At 37.8% G+C, this 22,138-nt stretch overlaps 2 protein-coding genes across 4 annotated transcripts in view; one reads left to right on the plus strand and one right to left on the minus strand.

The window, feature by feature from the left end:
- Positions 1-1,214: 1,214 nt before the first annotated feature.
- FPGT (fucose-1-phosphate guanylyltransferase) lies at positions 1,215-10,746 on the minus strand. 3 transcript variants are annotated; one of them, XM_059689173.1, is made up of 4 exons: positions 10,569-10,746; positions 9,133-9,300; positions 7,666-7,758; positions 1,215-4,955 (listed from the first exon to the last, which is right to left on the minus strand). In XM_059689173.1, the coding sequence occupies exons 1-4, from the start codon at positions 10,648-10,650 to the stop codon at positions 3,517-3,519; spliced, it is 1,782 nt and encodes a 593-aa protein (XP_059545156.1). In that variant the 5' UTR covers positions 10,651-10,746; the 3' UTR covers positions 1,215-3,516. The 3 variants fall into 3 exon arrangements, with proteins under 3 accessions (XP_059545156.1, XP_059545157.1, XP_059545158.1); XM_059689175.1 differs by having other exon boundaries at positions 3,972-4,138; XM_059689174.1 differs by lacking the exon at positions 7,666-7,758.
- Positions 10,747-10,802: 56 nt separating this feature from the next.
- The window catches only part of LRRIQ3 (leucine rich repeats and IQ motif containing 3), an 86,550-nt gene continuing 75,214 nt past the window's right edge, over positions 10,803-22,138 (plus strand). Inside the window, exons 1-2 of the mRNA XM_059689177.1 lie at positions 10,803-10,970; positions 20,493-20,741. Coding sequence (XP_059545160.1) covers positions 20,493-20,741 — 249 coding nt within the window. The 5' untranslated portion in view covers positions 10,803-10,970. The remainder of the gene's footprint in view (positions 10,971-20,492; positions 20,742-22,138) is intronic.

The raw sequence follows: 22,138 nt of genomic DNA on the forward strand, positions 1-22,138 counted from the left end.
CTTTCCTTTTTAATTCTGCTAGACTATATACATCAAGGTGCCTAAATTCCGGGTCTCCAAGTTGCTCAAGTCCAGAGGACAACATGGTGTATGCAAATGGCATCCCTGGTATTGTGCAGTACACCAGTTATCAGCTATATGTATACATTTTGCAGCAGGCAAAGTTTGGATTTCAGCTCTATGCTCAATTTGGTTATCTTTACTTAACATAGGAGATATTGCTTAGCCTCAGATGAAAGATGAATAGATCACCACAGATTCTGGGAGTTCTGAATTAATACCATTAAAAATTTGTGATTTTAAGCATATCATTTAGATTTTTGAGTTTTTATTTCAATTCAGTATATACATGGATACACATTCCTGATATCCTTTTTGCTCAGTTTGGTAAATAAATGCATAAGGTAGAAGATTAATACCAAATGATGGATTTTGTTTTTCATGCCCTTCTTGGTCACTGTTAATTATTAACTCATCAATAAGTTTATACAATATGTTTAATTACACATTGTAGCTATCCTTTACAAAACTAGAGAGTATATGATTTAAGGGCTGTAATTTTATGAAATAAAATAATAAATCTAAGAAAATGTCCAATTTCTTACTTATACATGCTCGGGATTATCATCTCACTGAATTAGGAACACTGTTGGTGATGCATAGATGGTACTACATACATCCAAGTAATGCATCTCAAGAAAGAGGCACTGACAAATTCTTGGGAAATGGTAATATTTCAGAGCAGCTAGAATCCAGACATTGTGCAGAATTATGCTTAAAATGGTGACCACCTATTTGTAAGAAACCTCCCCCTGACTGAGTAGAAGCCACATTCTTCTAGAGATATGATTAAATTGAGACAAAAATGAAACTCAATTTTGTTAAATAGTATCAAAAACTTGCAAAAACAGGTATCTGGATTCCACTGCTTGAAAGAAAACCTGGACAGTAATGTAATGGAGGCACTTAGGAAATGCATTTGACAGTACAGAGGATGGTGCTAGGTGGAAATGTGTGGACATCAATAAGTCTTTAATTGAAGAGTGCTTTAGAAAAAAAAAAACAACTTGTCTCTAAATGTGAAGTTTGAGAACATAATTGACTATATTTCAATACTGCATTTTGATCCTTTATATGCATATGTAAGCAGGTAAAATAATAAAAATCTGTAAGTGCATTTAAAAGAGATCGCGAATAAATATAAAAACTTCAAGTAACAAAGAAAGCATTGAGTAATATTTTATTGGTAGTGTTTTCTCTTTTTTGTGGAACATAAAATAATGGTGATTCTTAATAATTGATGGCCTTTTAAATTGTACAAAATTATATAGATTATACTGTGAAATACAATATTGAGTATTTAATAAATGTTAAACATAATATCCTCTGAAAACTGTGCAAGTAAATCAGTAAATGCTACACAATAGCTACTATATATCTTTATTTTGTCCTTGAAAAGAACCTTTAAGAAAGAAAAAAACAAGACATAAACATGATAATTGAGAGTTACAGACAAGTTACTTCTGGTTTACCAAATAATTATTTTCGTTTTGTCATTGGATACATCAATAAAAGTGGCACAGCCAAACCGGTTTGGCTCAGTGGATAGAGCGTCAGCCTGCGGACTGAAGGGTCCCAGGTTCGATTCCGGTCAAGGGCATGTACCTTGGTTGCGGGCACATCCCCAGTGGGAGGTGTGCAGGAGGCAGCTGGTCGATGTTTCTCTCTCATCGATGTTTCTAACTCTCTATCCCTTTCCCTTCCTCTCTGTAAAAAATCAATAAAATATATTTTTTAAAAAAATAAAAGTGGCACAGACCAGTTCTTATTTCAATTTACTCATGTTAAAATACAAAACTCTTACAAGTCTTTTCTGTAATTACTAGAGGCCCGATGCATGAAATTCATGCAAGAGTAGGCCTTCCTTCACCCGGCTGCCAGCACTGGCTTCCCTCCAGCACCTGGGACCTGTGCCCCCTCCAGCTGCTGGCACCCGGGACCTAGGCTTTCTCCAGCTGCTGGCACCCAGGACCTGGGATCCCTCACAGAGGGAAGCCCTGCCCACCCGCTGCAGCCCGCTGGTTGGTGGCCTGGGCCTCCTTCTGCAAGGCAATCATTGGTTGATAGCCGGGCCCCTGGCCAATCGCATTGCACCCACCTTGGCTGGCCTGGCACCAGGGGGTGTCATAGCTTGGTCCCAAATGGATGGTCTATTTGCATATTATGCTTTTATTATATAGGATTATTAGACTTTGGTATGAGCACATTTCACTTATGTGCTTATATCAAACTTCAGGCCCTGTGCACGAAATCATGCACGGGTAAGGTCCCTAGGGCCAGGGCCTTCCGGCTGCCAGCTGAGGTTTTCCTTCATTCCGTGCCACCACGTGGTGGTCAGAGCACATCATTAGCAAGCGATTGAACTCCTGGTCTCCAAGTCAAACTCGTGAGGGGACACTTTGCATATTAGGCTTTTATATATATAGATTGGTACACATAACTTGGGATACCAGCCAATTTTTATTTCTTGAAGCTGTTTATCATGTGTGCATTTTCTTAATCTTTCTCTTCTTCTGGCTCCTTCCTGCTATCTACCTTTTGGGTATTTATTGCTTCTCAGCATCATTACCAGTGCATGGACAGAAAATAAGAAATGAAAAGTAAAATCAGTTCATCTGGTAATTTAACAGTTCTATTAAAGAGATTAGTATGAGGATGACAGTAATGCTCGGAATAAACATATTATTATCAGTGAATCTCAATTATTCCTACCATCTTCCCCACACAGATATTTGACTTTTGTGGGTGTGTATGCTTTCCTATGGATGAAAACTTAGGGAACATTTTTAGGATATACAAACACATTTTCAAGTTTATATGGATAAAATAACACATATACCCTTTTTTGTTTCATTTTGGTAAGATCAATAAATGAGATTTTTAGCATCAATTTCAGAGTTGTCCATTACTTATCAATTAAGATTATCACAATATTTTAATTTAATCTGAATTTGCTAATTATAAATCTGTCCCTGCAAATGTTATTTTGACAATATTCCAACAGTGCTCTGAAGATCAGATAGTATGCTATTTTTATTAGTTAATCAGAATTACTACATCTGAGAAGAGAACTGCCAATAAACACTAAGAACTTTTTTGGAACTGAAGCCCAAAAGAAGAGGGAAAAACTAAAGGTATGTTTAGAAAGTTGCCTTTAAAACTAGTACATTATTATGTGAACAAACTAATGCTCCATAAATCCATCTTAATTTATAGAAATATTAAAATAGTAATAAACATCTAAAAATCCCTTTCCTGAAGTTACAGCCTAATAATATTCTTTCTTCAAAAATGGTTTATCTGTATTTTTGTGTTATTGATTTTATGCTGCAGCAACTGTTAACATAATTTCCATTACATGATTTCAATAAAACAAACATCTATAGAAAACACTTATATTTGCAATCTAGCTCAATCAAGAAAGGCAAAGTATGCAATATTTAAGATGTCTCTAAATCAAAGTTTTCTATTCAAAGTAATTTCTAGAAAAATTTGCTCCCTATAGGTTATCATGTCTTCTACGTCTTTGTAGGCAAGCATTTCTTCTATGGACAACAGCTTATAGTTATTCAGGCTGAATGCTGACTTGCTTTGCACAGCATTTAACATCTTTATGGATGTTGTAACTGAATCATTCAAAGAAGTACAAACTGGGAAAATACGAGCATTCCACAAACTCAAACATGTCTTGTTTCCAGAGAAGAGCTCCTCTGTAATTTTCAGATTCCAAATATCTAAGCATGACAGGAAACAGACGCCAAAGAATTGAAGTGACTTTATATCTGACAATGTTTTAACATTCCTTTTCAGGTTGTCTTGCACTCCAAATGCCATAGTTGAATATTTTAAGTGTCCATTCATCTTCAAGCTTAAGGAACACACAAAAGAATATGCAGGCAGGACAGCTGTTGTTATGATAGAAGAACCACTAATAATGCAGTTTTCCCCAACTGAAACATCAGGCCCCAACCTAGAGTACTCCACAACTGAGCCAGGTGACACAGAACATCTTGAATCCAATATACTTTGCATGATACAGGATGTGTTACCAAAGCATTCTGGTACTGCTGGAGAGATGCTAAAAGCTATGGACTGTAAGCCAAGCTCTGACTTCAAACTGCTCGCTGAAGTAAAGTGACACAAATATTCTTCAGTTGTGCCAATGTGATAAAATTTGGAGTTATTAAGAACAACAACATTTAGTGATGTCCCTTTAAGAAGGTGAAATATTCTCTGCCTCATGTCTACCAACTCTGACTCTTCTTTAGTGACATTTGATGTGTTTCTGGTATACTCCACAGTTGCTCCAGGTCCCAAAGCCTGCAGAAAGTCTCCATAAGCATCTATTTCACAGTTCAGTGTGCCTATTTTTTCATAAAAAGCAAGTAACTTTTTCGCTGATTTATGATCCATGTAAAATAGGCTGTCCGTGTAGACATACTCAGATTCAAATTTAAGAGAGGCAGTGTCACCCCCAGACAAGTCCTGCTGAGAAAAATTTCTAGGTCTACACACAGCATTAAATTGACACATCCTTTCTATGCTGGGCTTATGAAGGAAACGATGGCAACACCGGTATTCGAGGTCACTATATTCTAAACAATTAGAAGGTTCTAAGACAAATACTCCATGTGTGGTACCTACAGTCAAGCTAGAAGGATGAGCTAAAGCCGTAAAGCCAGGCTTGTCAAATCTGATAAACTCAGATTCTCCGACACTATAAAGTTCAATATCATCTGCACAGGTAACCAGAATCCCAGGATTCATATGTGAGGGGAAATCAATGTACATGGCTAGTTTTAATTCTAACATCTGATAAATGGGGTTACCAAAAGGTAAAGCAGTGAAAATTTTCCCCAGAGCACTTGCATTTGGAAGGCGTTGACTGTAGCCACCTATAAAATTAAATGAAATAACTCTTATAAAATGTTAATATGAAGGTTTCCAATAATTTAAAAACCCAGGGCATCAGGAGTAACTCAAAATGTATTTAAAAATATTCAATATATACAACACATTACTGTAACTCGGGAAAGAATAATAAGCTCCAGAATACAAATTCAAAGAAAAATTCTCCCATATTCTTTGGAAATACTGTAGTTTTAAAGACTCCAGATTAGAAAAGAATTTACATATACTTTAGAGAATGTGAACTGTTTAAAATCCACTGTATTGCTAAAAAAATGGACCACAGGCTAAAACATGACCTCATATCCACATTTTAAACAATTTCAACCATATTTAAATCCTACAATAAAAATCCACTTTATAGGGGTAAAAGCAAGTCACAAAAAAAAAATTATATACAAATTCCAACATTATCTACTAAATTGTACTTTTCAAAATGCAGTGTCTTTCCTCAAATTATTACATACACTTAAAGGAAACAATGGTGCATTTATGTAAAAGCATTTTAAAACTTATATTTCTTTTTAATTTAAATAGGTTTTCCCTCTAAGATTAGCTAATGACTTCTTAATTCCTTGAAGTGTGTTCTTGTAAGTAAATTAAATAGCTTACATCATTTTTATGTTTAATAAGTACAGTGAGAGGCAGTATTACAATAGTAGAGAGAGTCAGACAAAATTGGGTTCAAACTCAGGCTTACTACCTGTTAAATTTTTTATCTTTGGACACATTCCAAATAAGCAAATGTAGAATAATATTTGCTTTGTCATGTTTTATGAGATCAATTATACAAGTAAAGCACTTGGCATACAGTACACTGTTCTAAAGACAAGTTAATAGCAAAGCTTAGCATTATAATTAGATATTTTTAACTATATATTTTCTGATATCGATTTTAACTTTTACTAAATAATACTTGTTCTGGAATAAAACTATAAATTTTAAAATTTTGATGGCTTAGGAAAACTAATTGTTTTATTTGAGTAATACTTAAATTTTGCTACATGTTCTTGACATCTTTTTTTTTTTTTATTGATTTCAGAGAGAAAGGGAAAGGGAGAAAGAATCACTGATCATCTGCCTCCTGCACGGCCCCTACTGGGGTTCGAACCCACAACCTGGGCATGTGCCCTGACCAGGAATCAAACAGTGATCTACTGGTTCACAGGTGGCTGCTCAACCACTAAACCATGCCAGCTGGGCTAAATTTGAAATTTTTTTACAGCCACCCGTAAAATCATAACTTGGATGCTTCATTTGAAATCATCTTTACAGTTCTAGCCGGTTTGGCTCAGTGGATAAAGTGTTGGCCTGGGGACTGAAGGGTCCCGGGGCTCGATTCTGGCCAAGGGCACATGCCCAGTTTGCAGACTTGATCCCCAGTAGGGGGTGTGCAAGAGGCAGCTGATCAGTGATTCTCTCTCATCATTGATGTTTCTATCTCTCCCTCTCCCTTCCTCTTTGAAATCAATCAAGAAATATATATATATTTTAAAAAATCACTGTTCTGTATAACAAGCATAAGAAATGGATAGTGTCTTGGAAGCCACGGTGCCAATCCATGACAAAGTTTTCATAGAGACCTAATTCACAGAGAAAAATAATAAAGGTTTCCACAGAATAAAAATTTTCATACAATTAAACTTATCCAATTAAAATAAACACCTATCCTCTGTTCTGAGATTATTTCTTTCCTACCTTTCTGCTTTATAATGTCCTCTTGTATATGTAATTTTCCCTCAGATATTTTCTCATCAACTCCATGTTTTGTGACCACCTTTTTTTTTCTTGTAACTCCTTCAAGGATTAGACTTTGTCTACCAATAATCAAATAAAAATGCAAGACAGAAGGTTTTTGGCAATAGTATGGGGATCACAGTGCTAAACCAGCCTCTTCCCTACAGCAAGAATCCCTCCTAAAGACTTATTGAAAAATGTTCATATTTTGATGAGCTCTCTCTTTGGAAAATAATTTTGTACATACATACTAAACATAATACCCATAAATAATCAATGTATGTGAACCACATTTTAAAGAGAAATATTGTGGAAAATGTAATATTACTTACAAACTAAAAATATCAAGAAAAGCATGAAATATTTGTTTTCAAAGCAGACTAACTTCAAAGACCAAAAAAAAAGGAAAGCTCTAAAACAGTGGTTCCCAACATGGGGCACAATTTGATTTTTAAGGAGGGCAATTTGAGAATGAGTTATTAACAGTAAATTTTTTGCATTTCTTATGGTTCTAGGGGCCTCATATACAGTATATAAATATATATTGTGACATATTTATGTATTCCAGTTCTCTATTATATGTTTTGAAACTTATTTGCTATTTTTTCATATCACTTCATATTATTATTATTTTTTTAAACAATTTCTTAGTGATTTCTTCCTCAGTACTTCAACTGTCCTTTCGTTCTTTCATTTTTCTCTTTCATGGATGCCATGTTCTTTGGAAGTTTGTTTAGACAAAGCTAATGGCCTTTTAGGCTTCCTCCACTTGAATAGGCGTTCACTTTTTGAATAGTAAGAATTATATGTCACCGAGGGGGGGGGGGGGTGAAGGGGGGGTGGAGGGGAAGCATCAGGATTTTAGAGATGCTAGATAGGGCACGGCCAAAAAAAAGGTTAGGAACCACTGTTGTAAAATATCAAAGGTAAAATCAGTAAATCAGTAAAGTATAATTTTACCGGAGTGAATTAATAGGATGGTAAAATAATTCCATTTATCTCCATATAGCTTTTCCAAATGTTGAAGGGCACAAAATGTTGATCCTCCATTACCTTAAAAATAAAGTTAAAAATGTACACTTTATTTCATATAAACCTACTAAAATTTTGTAAGTATGGTAAATTTAGGTGTTAGAACTCTGAGGATATGGCTACACTTAACTAGGCAGAGAACAAAAATATGGACGAAAGAATCAATTTAAATACACATTTCATAGCAATTAAATAATTAAAAGATTAGCAATGAAAACCAGAGATCAGCCCCTAAATGATGAGCTAATCTTCTCCCGAAAATATTAATACACAATGAAGAAATGATAAAATACACATACACACACACACATATATATATATATATATATATATATATATATATATATATACTGTATTATATATATAATTCACTTGGAATGACAAATTGTAAAAACCATTTAAATAATTCTCCCATATGACAATCAAATATGTAAGTTAAACTTGCTTTTTAAAAAGTTTTTTAGAATTTGGTTTCCTTACTAATTACCTTGGGCAAGTTATTTAACTTTCTGTGCCTCTAAATCTCATCTATACAATGGGAATCATATAGTACTGACTGCTAGCTCTGAGGATTAAAACATGGCTACTTAGAACAATGCCAATGTCAGATATAGATACCCTATCTCTGGTATCAAGGGGCTTCAGTTTTAGCATTACATGAAAAACTGCCACCACAAAAATAGTATGCAATGAAAGGTTAAAAGGCAAACTTTATGGAAATTGGATTTTTAAAGTAAATATCTCTGATACTTAAGCCATTAGACTGCTCTTTTGTATTCTGCAATTGTGGTCCCAAGAAGTCAAATAGTATATATTTTTCTTGCTTTGATCTCTTTACATAAATTTCTGAAGAAAATGTGGAGTTTGCAGGGATCTTAGGAACCTGACTGATAAGGTCCAATGGATTATTTACTACCTGAATAAATTTTATTAAAATTAACACAAATGTCTTTTAAATAACATAATATTTGGGAAGTTTTTCCATAGTAAGTCACAATGTGCAAGAAAGTTGCTAAGCTTTGCCCAAAAGGCATGGCTCAGTAGTTGAGTGTAGACCTATTCCCCTGTCATTTCTGGTCAGGGCACATGCCTGGGGTTGCAGGCTCCATCCCCAGTAGGGGGCATGCAGGAGGCAGCTGATCAATGATTCTCTCTCATAATTGTTTCTATCTCTCTCTCCCTCTTCCTTCCTCCCTGAAATCGATTAAATATATATATGAGTTGTTAAGCCTTTTATCATTTTTAAAAACTACTGAATTCACATAAAAATTTTAAAGTTAGTAAAGACTATGGTGGGAAGATATGCAGTTTATAAACTGCATGCCCCAGGAAAACTTTTCTTCAATGATTATTCTACCTAGACTCTATGATATAAATCTGACCATAAATGCTTACCAATTTTGGCTCCAGCAGGATCAACAAAAACATGATATTGAACTCCAAGGGGTAACTCCTTTTTTTTCAGCTTTTCTGACAGCTGTTGCTTATAAGCAAGTTCTTGTTTTTCATCAGCTGCTGTTATTGCAACAATGTCCCAGAACTCTCCAGCTGCCACAGGTTTGCCTATGTGAAAAAACAAGGAAATGATAAATATTATCAGAATTCTCTGTTACTTACTTGGAAAGAGGGGAAAACAAAGAGATAATATTATAATCTTCATAAATGTATCTCTTGCTTTTGAGAATTAAGCAATTAGTAGTTGGTGTGATTCAAACAGTTCTAATGAGGACTGTTCATAAATTGTTTTCTCTCTTTTAGATTACTTTCTTCTATGATCTACAGACCCATTTATATTTAGATATTATTTTAAGAGAAATATTACTGATTTTCTAAAGATTATCTCAATTCTTAAATAAGAAGACAAAGGAACAAATAAATGAATCAATTTTCATATTATTAGGACTAGTGTTCCTTGGCTAAGAAAGATTCAACCCAAATATCCATTACTACAATGTTGCTGTTTATAAATGTGGGTACTTTTTTTTTTACTACCTTAAAAAGAGCCGTGCAATTTTACAAAGGCTAATGAAGTATGACATACAATTTTGGATAATAGAAAAGTTCCCAACTCCCAGATGAACTCATTAAAAGACAGACTGAACTTTTGGTAGACAGCTGGAAGCTCTTTTTTATTGAAAAAAAAAAGGAGATAAAATTGTTTTTATTAGTTAACAAACAGGACTTATCACCTAGAATGGAATAGTCCTGAACGTTTTATTGTCATCCTAGTATTATTTCCTGTATTCTTATAGCAGTAACTTTACAAAAAAATAAGGAATTTTATTACACAATTGTACAAAAAATGACAAGTGACATAGCCTTTAAAAAAACCCCAAAACATTTTGATTCAACCCTCACTCGTTTTAAAAATCCAAAATCCCTCCGTGTTTTAGCATTATTTGTTTAACTCAGTAAGCGTTCACATCACGGAACAAATTGGTGAAGTGGGTAGGGAGGTGGGAGAAGGCTAAAATCACATTTGTAAAGGTCAAGACACAATGTTTTAGATATTTCAGATTTATTTAAATAATTTATTAATGAAGTAACCAAATGCATAACTTGAATTTATAGCTTCACTAGCTATATCTGTACCTATCTATCTACTTTGAAACTAGAAATAAAGTTAAAGAAAGTAACAAGCATCACGTAAAGAAAGGACAGTTAAAGAAAAGAATAACACATTCAAGGTGTATTAGCTATGCGTGGGCCAGCGTCCTGGGCCCACAGGTGAGAGAGAAGCATCCAGGAAGTGACAGTCCAGCAACTTTCACGGCACGTGAAGGACCCTCCCTTTCCACCGCCCCGGAGGCCCGGGCTTCCTCCTTCGGTACCTCTCAGCTCGGAAAACCTCCGCAACTTCCGCTGGGTGGCTTCTCGCAGAGATAAGGATGCAGGGACATTTGCACGGGCCATATCCCCACCTCTGCCGCGGCGGGCTTTAACCTTCCACGTATCCCACCGCTCCGCACAGCACGCATGCGCCCTGGTCTGCCACCCGCGCCAGGTCCGGCTTCGCCTAGCCCCGCCCCTTCCGCGCGTCACTCGCGTAGCCACGCCCCCGACGGGCTGGGGCTGGCCCAGGGGAAACCACGATGCGGTGATCCCGGAGTTTGGCCCCCACGTTTCCTTAGCGACGGCCTCCGGAGCTGATGGCCACCTAGCGATTTCTCAGTCTGTGGCGGGCCTGGCCACTAAGTTCCTAACTTATAAGGCTTTGCAGCTCGGTTGACCCGGTGAGTGGGGCAGGTTGGGCGACGAAATTCCTACAACTGACCCGCTAAGGAGAAGACGAAACGACACCCTAGCTTCCAGCTGTGTCTCCGCAGGCGATTTGTCTTTTCTGACTTGTGGTTTGCTTCATTCGGGAGCAGTTCCCAGGACCTCTTGACAGTTACTTCCCCCTCTGGTCCTCATCTGAAGCCTTCTGCCCCAGCCCTGGGTCTACTCTAGATACATCATCTGAACATTTACAATCTGTATTCTCTTCAGGTGTGTGGCTTCTTTGCCTTTGCGAGTTCCGGGATCCACCCTCAGTTTTCAGCTCATAGTTTTTAGAACGTGTAGATCATTTATTCTGCAACCAGGCCCTTAACAGTTGTGCTGTTTTGGTTAATTCTCTGCCATCCTTTTGTATGTGCAGATTAATCAAGAACTTTCAGTAACATTTCTGGGAACAAATCAGCCTTATTAGATGTGTTTTTGGTGAGTTAATTTTGTAAGTATTTCTCTGGTAAAGCACTAGGTCTATAATGAGTTTTATAGATTGATTTCTATGAATCAGAGAGAATAGTGACTTAGTCAAGGTCTCGCAATTAGTAAGTAGTGGAGAGGCTTTAGCAAGCTATTTCAATACTGAATGCAGACATCATTCTATCACACCATGCAATCTGATTTATTTTAGAGGCCTGTCTTCATTAAAGTCTTTATCAGGACCACAGGCATTCAAGGCCATACAAGCTCTTGGCAGGAACTTAGTTATTTCTTCTAAAGACTTGACCCTGTTAATTAATTCTGTTTTTACAGAGAAAATGTCTGACTAAAAAGAGATATTACTCCTTCATACTTTTATCGCTTCATACTTTTATCGCTTATACTTTTGTTGTTGTTGTTATGGAAAATAATACGTTCTTATTAAGAACATTTAGAAAATACAGAAGACTCCGGTGAGGTGAGAATTAGCAATAGGGAAAGTAGCAAAAGAGAAAGTCAGAGAGGGAACAGAAGCCCAAAGAATGATTTGTTTTTTTACTGAGTGAAATAGGCATTGTAGAGTTTTGATGTGACTTGCCTTATATTTAAACAAATCACTCAATAATGTGAAAATAATCTGTTGGAGTGTGGAGCAAGGATAGAAGGAGGGAGACTTGTTTTTTGTTGTTTTTTTTGGCTACTGCAATAATACAGGTAAGACTTGGTGAATCTTGGTCAGGATGATAACAGTGGGAATGATGATAAGTTGGTTAGCTATATTGTAAAGGCAAATCATTACGATTTGCTAATGAAATAGCTGTGGAATGGGACAGAAAGAGAGTAGTCAAAAATGTCCAAATGATAGCATGGCCATCAATTGAGATGGGAATGCCTATGTATGGGGAATGCTGTTAAGGTGGTAGGGGGAGTCCAGAATTTAGTTTTGGACATAAAGAGTAAACAAATGTAAATGTATATAGTGCAAATGAAACAGAATTGTGTGTGTGAGTGTGTGTGCCCATACGTGCGCACGTGCGCGCGAATTATACATAGGCTATGGACTTCGTGAAAGAGGTCTGGGCTAGAGATATAATTTTGGGAGTTGTCAGCATATAGATGGAGTTAATTTTTTACTGGAATTAGATGAGATCTCAAAAGAAGAGAGATCAATAGAGACTATATGTTCAGGAACTGTACATAATAGAGGTAAACAATGAAAAATTTACCAAACAAAATTTCAGATAGTGATAAGAACTGTGAGGTAACTAAAGGGGAGTGATCTAATGGAGTCTGTCAGAGTATTTTTTTTTTAAATCTTTATTGTTCAGATTATTACAGATATTCCTCTTTTTGTCCCCCCATAGCTGCCCTCCACCTGGTTCCCACTCCACTCCAGGACTCCGTGCCCCCCCTCCACTGACCTCATCCATAGGTGTAAGCTCTTTGTTCAGTCTCTTCTCACACCCCCGACAACCCTTTCCCCTGAGAATTATCAGTCTGCTCCCTTTCCATGGCCCTGATTCTATTACATTCATCAGCCTGTTCTGTTCATCAGGTTTTTTTATTCATTTCATTTTTAGGTTCACTTGTTGATAAATATGTATTTGTTGTCATGGTTGTTCATAATTTTTTATCATTACCTTTTTCTTCTTCCTCTTCTTAGAGAATACCCTTAAGCATTTCATATAATACTGGTTTGGTGGTGATGAACTCCTTTAGCTTTTTCTTATCTGTGAAGCTCTTTATCTGACCTTCAATTCTAAATGATAGCTTTGCTGGGTAGAGTAATCTTGGTTGTAGGTTCTTGGTATTCATCACTTTGTATATTTCTTTCCACTTCCTTCTGGCCTGCATAGTTTCTGTTGAGAAATCAGCTGACAGTCGTATGGATACTCCCTTAAAGGTAACTATCTGTTTTTCTCTTGCTGCTTTTAAGATTCTCTCTTTGTCTTTTGCACTTGGCATTTTAATTATGATGTGTCTTGCTGTTGCCCTCTTTGGATTCCTCTTGTTTGAGGTTCTCTGCGCTTCATGAACTTGTAAGTCTATTTCTTTCACCAGGTAGGGGAAGTTTTCTGTCATTATTTCTTCTAATGGGTTTTCAATATGTTGCTCTACCTCTTCTTCTGGCACCCCCATAATTCAGATGTTGGTACACTTGAAGCTGTCCCAGAGGCTCCTTACACTATCTTTGTATTTTTGAATTCTTTTTTCTTTTTGATTTTCTGGTTGGGTGTTTTTTGCTTCTTCGTATTTCAAATCTTTGACTTGATTCTTGGGATCTTCTAGTCCCATGATGGCAAACCTATGACACGCGTGTCAGAGGTGACACGTGAACTCATTTTTTCGGTTGATTTTTCTTTGTTAAATGGCATTTAAATATATAAAATAAATATCAAAAATATAAATCTATTTTTTACTATGGTTGCAAATATCAAAAAATTTTTATATATGACACAGCACCAGAGTTAAGTTAGGGTTTTTCAAAATACTGACACACCGAGCTCAAAAGATTCGCCATCACTACTCTAGTCTGCTGTTGGATCTCTGTATATTATTCTTTATTTTAGTCAGTGTATGCTTAATTTCTAATTGGTCCTTTTTCATATCGGTGAAGGTTTCACTAAATTTCTCGGAGGTTTCTAGAAGATTCTTGAGTAACCTTACAACCATGGTTTTGAACTCTATATCCAGTATTTTGCTTTCTTCCATTTCTTTCATTTGTGACTTGTTTCTTTGTCCCTGCATTTTGGCTGCTTCCCTGTGTTGGATTCTATGTATTGGGTAGAGTTGCTAATTCTCCTTGAGTTGATAGAGTGGCCTTGTGTGGTAGGTGTCCTATAGGGCCCAGTGGCTCAGCCTCCCCAGTCACCTGAGGTGCACATTCTTGGTGCACCCCTTTGTGGGCTGTTTGCACTGTCTTGTAGTTAACCCTTGATTGCTGTTGGTATCATTGGGAGGAACTGACCTCCAGGCCAATTGGCTGTGATCACCAGCTGTGTCTACACTGGAAGAACTGTTGTGCAAATGACACCCTTATGGGGCAGGACTTTCTTCAGTAGGGCTTTGATGCTCACTTAGTCTGCCCCTTGAGTGTGTCTCTTATGGATGTGAAGAGTTGTAATCCGGTATGGTCTCACTCTGACCATGGGGTACACTGGCTCTTGGATATCCAAGGAAATTCAAGGTCAGCCACTGTCTGGGGCCACCCAGCAGGTGCTACAGAGACAAAGGATTCTATAAACTCCTCCTCTTTGTATGGGGTTTGGAAGTGCCCAGACGAAGTCCAGCTGTGAAGCAAGTCAGGCTGCTGCTGCCGGGCCTTGGGCCTTCTTTTGGAAGCTCTGGGGCTCTCTGACCCAGCTGCAGTTTGACAGGTTTTAGGCAGATAAAGGACATGCTATTCATATGCAAAAGCCAATGCACACAGCTTAAGTGGGGTTGTAAATTGGGTGGGACGGGGTCTCAGGGAATCACCAGGGTGGAGCAAACAGCAATGGCTGCCAGTCAGCCATGCACCGGAGAGGCCCCTGGGTCTCCGCGTCCCAAGCCCCCCATGCAGGAACAATGATCGCTGTGAGCACCTCTGCGAGAAAGCCGCCCTCACATTCCTGTTCCGATGCCAGACAGTCTAGTTTCTCCCCATATGTTTCTGGGTCCCCCAGAATCTCGCCTGGAACTGGAGTTCAGAGCAACCGGGAGCTTGTATCTCCCTCCCCATGAAAAGAGCAGCACATCCAGGTGCCAGCACTTTCCGTGCCTCTGCACCTCTGACCAGCCTCAATGCACTTTCCTCACCTCTCTAGTTGTGGACCTTTCACTGAGCCAGCTTTCCTGTGGTTCTGGATGGTCGTTGTTCTGCCTTTTAGTTGTAATTTTGATGTGGTTGTGAGAGGCAGCAAGTATAGGTGTTTACCTATGCCGCCATCTTGGTTCTCTTCTCTGTCACAGAGTGTTAAATGCAGCATTTCTTAGATCTTGGAAGGATAGCCATAAAATGAATTTTAATTTTTCTTGGCATAATTACATTAAACAAAATGTGCTTGAAATACATATACACATTAGCAGGTATGGTTTTGAATTTTCCTCTCTTTTGTTTTTCTCAATTTTTACTCATTAATTTTTAAATTAAATATAAAAAATATTGTGTACTACATTAGTGGGATTAAATTTCCTCAGCAGTTCATTGTAGAATGTGAAAAAGTCTAAGGATTTTTATTTCAGTTTATATTTATTACAATCAAACAATGTGATATGATTGCTTAAAGTCATAAGCTACAGTAACTAGATAAAATAAGTCAGTATAGCTTAGTAAATCCATCATTCTGTACTGTTAAACATAATGGAAATTATGTATTTGATCTTATATTCCACATTTTAAATGGGACATTAGACAAAATGAACTACAGTAAGTTGAAAAATGATATTTTGTGGAGGAATTCGGGCTTTTTTTTTTTTTCTATGGGAGGATAATAGTATCTGAAGTGCCATCAAAAAAGAGTGAAATAAATTTTCACAAATTGTTGAGGTATACTTTATATACCATTAACTTCCTCCACCAATTATAACTGAACAATTTAATGTGGTTTTTTGTTGTTGTTGTTGTTGTTGTTGTTGTTGTGTGTGTGTGTGTGTGTGTGTGTGTGTGTGTGTGTGTGTTTTGGTAAATTAACTGAATTGTGCAACAGTCACCACAATCCAGGTTAAGGACATTTTTTGTCACCCCCATTAAGATTCTTTGTGCCCATTTACAGCTAATGGAAGTTAGGTTGTTTTTATTACTCTAGGCATAGCTATTTGTTTGGAAGTTGTAGAGAAGCACATTAAGACATTTTTTTCTTCACATTAAAATTTTATTTTTACTTTTTTGTAAGAAGAAACTTAATACAGATTAAGAGGGTCCAGGATTACAGAGCATCGAACACATGTGCATGGCTTCTTCAGTTCATGCTGGTTGATATGTGTTGGTCATCCAAAGGTTTTATTATGAGTATATGAACTAAAATAACTTTAACTTTTTAAAAATAATAGTGCATTAAAATTGGATTTCTTGTAACAGGATTTCCTGTTAACTAATGCAGTATGTTGAAAGGGGAAACTATGTGTGAAGTGGGGCATGACGGAATAAGAATTTTTTGGCTCAGAGCCCACAGACTTTGATAATGTAGATATTATATAGGACCCAAGGCATCTGCCTCTTTATTAATTTTTTAGGTGATTGATATTTAGAATTTGAGGATTATGGTTTTAGGCCTTAGCTAGGTTATAAAAAGCAGTCAGTTTTCTAGAGTTGCAAGGGTTTATCTGGATTTTCATATTTACTCTTATTTGGATTATGCTGACCCAGTTTACCTCCACATGGTAGGAATAGATTCTTCCAGTGAATAAGGGGGTTACTCTCAACCAAAAACTTTCATATAGGCCACTTGAGCCTATATATATTCTCTTTTAAGTGCCGGGAGCCGGTCCATGCTTGCTGTTTCAAGGGACCCGGCATATATGGCATACTGTTCTTAATATGTTTGCTCACCTTCTTGGCACTATGTGTTTTAACCAAGGTCTCTGAGAAAGGTTGTTTCCCCAGGTAGGGATTTTCCCCTGAAGTTAGGGAGGGAATAAAACCTCTTAACTAAGTGCCAGGCGGGTAATTAATCACATTAACTATGAACAATCATGCTTAAGCTACATAATCTTTACTCCCTGGAATGGAGATAAGAAAGGCCCTAATCTTTGGAATAGAGATTGATAGGATTGGAATCAACTGGTATAAATACAGATGTAACAAGACAGAATCTCTATTCCAAAGGTTAGGGCCTTTCTTATCTCCATTCCAGGGAGTAAAGATTATGTAGCTTAAGCATGATTGTTCATAGTTAATGTGATTAATTACCCGCCTGGCACTTAGTTAAGAGGTTTTATTCCCTCCCTAACTTCAGGGGAAAATCCCTACCTGGGGAAACAACCTTTCTCAGAGACCTTGGTTAAAACACATAGTGCCAAGAAGGTGAGCAAACATATTAAGAACAGTATTCCATATATGCCGGGTCCCTTGAAACAGCAAGCATGGACCGGCTCCCGGCATTTAAGCTATAACTGTGTGCCTGCCTTTTATAAAGGCAAAATTACCCATAATAAGATAAATTTCATATATATGAGAAATACTATATAAAATTGCACAAAAAGCTCTGATCCAACCCAGATGGTGTGGCTCAATGGTTAAGCATCAACCTATCCACCAAGAGGTCGCTGGTTCAATTCCTGGTCAGGACATATGCTCCATAGTTGGTTTGATCGCCAGTAGGGGGCATGCAGGAGGTAGCCTATGGATGTTTCTCTCTCATTGATGTTTTATCTCTCTTTCCCTTCTCCCTGTCCCTTCTTTACTCTCTAAAAATCAGATAAAAAAATATATTTTTTAAAGAAAGTTCTAATCCAGAAGTTTTCGATAAACTTATATTTGAAAGTATTAGAATTATAGATCTTAATTGCCTAATAGAATTAAACATAAATACAGAGTGGGGCAAAAGTAGGTTTACAGTTGTGAGACCATGAAGCACAGAGTTTGTTATTATTTACTAGAGGCCTGGTACATGAAATTCGTGTACTGAAGGATATCCCTCAGCCTGGCCTGCACCCTTTCCAATCTGGGACCGCTCGGGGGATGTCTGACTGCGGGTTTAGGCCCGATCTGGCAGTCAGACATCCCTCACAATCCGGGACTGCTGGCTCCCAACCACTCGCCTGCCTGCCTGCCTGATCGCTCCTAACTGCTTCTGCCTGCCAGCCTGTTCACCCCCTAACAACTCCCCTGCGAGCCCAGTCGCCCCCAACTGCCTTCCCCTGCCAGCCTGGTCACCCCCAACTGCCCTCCCCCTCTGGCCTGTTCACCCCCAACTGCCCTCCTTAGCTGCCCATCTTGTGGGGACCATCTTGTGACCACATAGGGGCAGCCATCTTGTACAAGGATGCAATTTGCATATTACCTCTTTATTATATAGGATTATTTATTTTCTTTTTCATATGCACAATTGTAACATACTTTTTCCCCACCTTATCTACACTAATAAAAGACAAACATGCAAATTGACCATACCGTCACTATGCCTTAAGCCACACCCACGGCCAATCAGAGTGACTATATGCAAATTAACCCAACCAAAATGGTGGCCAGCAGCCATGGAGCTGAAGCAAGCAGGAGGCTTGGTTGCCCCAATGATGGAGGAAGCCAAGCTTCCCAGCCTGCTGTGGCCCGGGCTCTGAGCTCCACTCAAAGCAACAAAGTTTCAAATATGGAAGATAAATAAACCCCAGATACCTGCTTTCAGCAGGCTGTGGCCACGGAACTGGAGCGAGCAGGAGGCTTCCCTCTCACCCGCCCTGGCCGGCTCGGAGCTCCTCTCAAGGCTACAAAGTTTCAATTATAGAAGGTAAATAAGTCCCAGAATAAAAAAAAAAAAAAAAAAAAAAAAGGAGAGGCTGGGAGACGTCGTCGCCAGGGGAATTGGCCCACCTGAAAATGGCCCTCAGCCCCTCACCCAGACTGGCCAGGCACCCCAGTGGGGAGCCCCAACCCTAAATGGGGTGTGGTTAGCCTGCAAACAGCCATCAGCCCCTCATCCAGGCTGGCCAAACCTCCATGGGGTGAGGGTCCACACAGGGTGGGGGGGGGGGCTTGACCAGCCTGCAAACAGCCATCAGCCCCTCATCCAGGCTGGCCATGCACCCCAGTGGGGTCCTCCACCTTGAAGGGGGTGTGACCAGCTGCAAACTGCCATCAGCCCCTTACCCAGGCTGGCCAGGCACCCCAGTGGAACCCCCACCCTGATCTGGGACACCGTTTAGGGAAAACCAGCCTGCCCCCACCTGTGCACCAGGCCTCTATCCTATATAATAAAAGGATAATATGAAAACTGACCCTAACAGCAGAATGATTGGGAATGACTGGTCACTATGACACACACTGACCAGCAGGGGGCAAACGCTCAATGCAGGAGCTGCCCCCTGGTGGTCAGTGTGCTCCCACAGGGGGAGCTCTGCTCAGCCACAAACCAGGCTGTCTGCTGCCAGTACAGCGGTGGTGGTGGGAACCTCTCCCGCCTCCTCAGCAGTGCTAAGGATGTCCAACTGCAGCTTAGGCCTGCTCCCTGCTGGCAAGTAGACATCCCCCGAGGGCTGCTGGGCTGCCAGAGGGATGACTGACTGCCAGCTTGGGCCCGATCCCTCAGGGAGTGGGCCTAAGCCCGCAGGTGGACATCCTCCGAGGGCTCCCAGACTGCAAGAGGGCATAGGCCAGGCTGAGGGACCCCCCCTGAGTGCACAATTTTTTGTACACCGGGCCTCTAGCATATTATAATTGCTAATTATCTCTTTAGAAAATAAATATTTATAACAGTTGAAGCCCTCTATTGCACCTTAATTTCATTTAGCTGCATTTTTTAGCCCCTCCCACAAAAAATACCACTTTCCTGAGCTAGGAGTTCATAATTCAAAAAATTTCTTTATTGAAAATATCTTTTAACAGAAACTATTATACAAGGTCAGCTAAGGTATAGTTTCCGTTGTTTGTTTAGTTGTCTTGCCAACAGTTGATGTTTTCATATCAACTATTTTACTGAATTTCATTTTCTCTAAGTATTTTAGGAATAGGAAAGTTTTTCATTCTCTTACTGGTTAATTTATTGGTGAGGACAAAAATACAGTTTTGAGTTGTAGTTATATAAATGTTAGACATCTCAGATGCTTTAAGATAGATTTTATGGGAATTAGATTTTTTTACAAAAATTAACTTGGTTTCTACCCATTTTTATCACTATTAGCAAATGTTTTTTATTTTCATACTAGAGGCCCAATGTATGAAATTTGTACAAGGGCCTTGGCCCTGGCCGCCCCTGCCCACCACCACCGCAGCCTGGGGCCTCTGCCACCTTTACCTTGGCCCCCCCTGCTGCGGCTTTGTCTGGAAGGATGTATGGTCTAATTAGCATATTGCATTTTTATTATTATAAATGGATTTGTTTGAAAGTAGGAAAAAAACATTTTAAAAGAAATTTATCATTTTTTTCTAGATGTTTCATGCAACTGTCACAAAAGAGCTAATCAGTCATAAAGAATGGAGTCACTATAATGAAAACATAATAGAAGATCAGAAAGATTTTGTTTTTGTGAAGTACACTGGTCTTCATTTAAAATCTATGGAAAATTTGCAATCTTGTATCTCTCTTAAAATATGCATCTTCTCAAACAATTTTATTACCAATATTAGTCCAATTGCAAGTTGTATAAAATTAGTCAAACTTGATCTCCATGGGAATCAGGTAAGCAATAGCCATTGCAGATATTTTCAGATATGTGAAATTATATTTAATAAGCATTATTGGTCCAGATAGTATTTTATATAAAACATAAAAATAAATAAAAATATGAAATGTAGAAATGTAAAATTTCAAATAAAAGCAAAAATTTTAATTTAAAAGCATATAAAATAAACTGTGATTTAGTTTACTTTACTTCTTAAAAACATAGTCTGGATTGGGAATACTTCTTGCTCCTTAATTATTTTTTTAAATGACATCTAACTGATGTGTAACATTATATTAATTTCAGTTTACAAAATAGTGATTCTATATTTGTACATATTGTGAAATGATCACCACAATATTCTATTTAATGTTCATCACCACTTGGTTACAAATCAGATTTGCAAATATTTTCTTCCATTTGGTTAATTGCCATTTTGTTTTAGTGATAGTATCCTTTGTGATGCAGAAGTTTTTCATTTTTATTTAGTCTCGTTTGTTTATTCTTGCTTTTGTTGCCTTTTGTCTTTGTTTCAGATTTAAAGACAAAAAAAAAACAAAAAAATATCACTAACATGACTAAAACACCGTCTGTGTTTTCTGCTATGATTTTTATGGTTCCAGGTTTTACCTTCAAGTCTTTAATCCATTTTCAGTTAATTTTTGATTATCGTATAAGATGGTGGTCCAGTTTTATTCTTTGCCATGTGTCTGTCCAGTTTTCCCAGCATCATTTATTGAAGAAACTGTCCTTTCCTGATCATTGTATTTTCTTGACTCTTTGTTGCAAGTCAGTTGACTATATATGCATACATTTATTTGTGAGCTCTTTATTCTGTTCCATTGAACTGTGTGCTTGTTTTTATGTCAATACCATACTGTTTGATTACTAATCCTTTATTATGTAGTTTAAAATCAGGGAATCTGTTGTCTCCAGCTTTGTTCTTCTTGTCTATTTAGGTTCCATTCAAATTTTAGGATTGCTTGTTTTATTTCTGTGAACAATGCCATTGACATTTTTGAAAGGGATTGCATGGAATCTGTAGAATGCTTTGTGTATTCTTAATAATATTCTCCCAATCCTTGGACATAAAATATATTTTTATTTATGTGTGTCTTCAATATTTTTATAATGTCATATAGGTTTCAGTGTACATAGGTATTTTACCTTTTTGGTTAAAATATCCCTAGGTATTTTGTGGTGCAATCATAGATGGAATTTTCTTAATTCCTCTTTCAGATAGTTTGTCATTAGTGTATGAAAATGCAAGAAACTTATATATTTTTTTGGAATTTTTTAATTTTTATTGAATTTATTGGGGTGACACTGTTTAATAAAATTATACAGGTTTCAGGTGCACAGTTCTACCACACTGTATAATGTATACTGTATTGTGTGTTCACCACCCCAGTTA

This window comes from Myotis daubentonii, chromosome 3 (assembly GCF_963259705.1).
Source record: "Myotis daubentonii chromosome 3, mMyoDau2.1, whole genome shotgun sequence".
In the NCBI taxonomy this organism is placed as follows: domain Eukaryota; kingdom Metazoa; phylum Chordata; class Mammalia; order Chiroptera; family Vespertilionidae; genus Myotis; species Myotis daubentonii.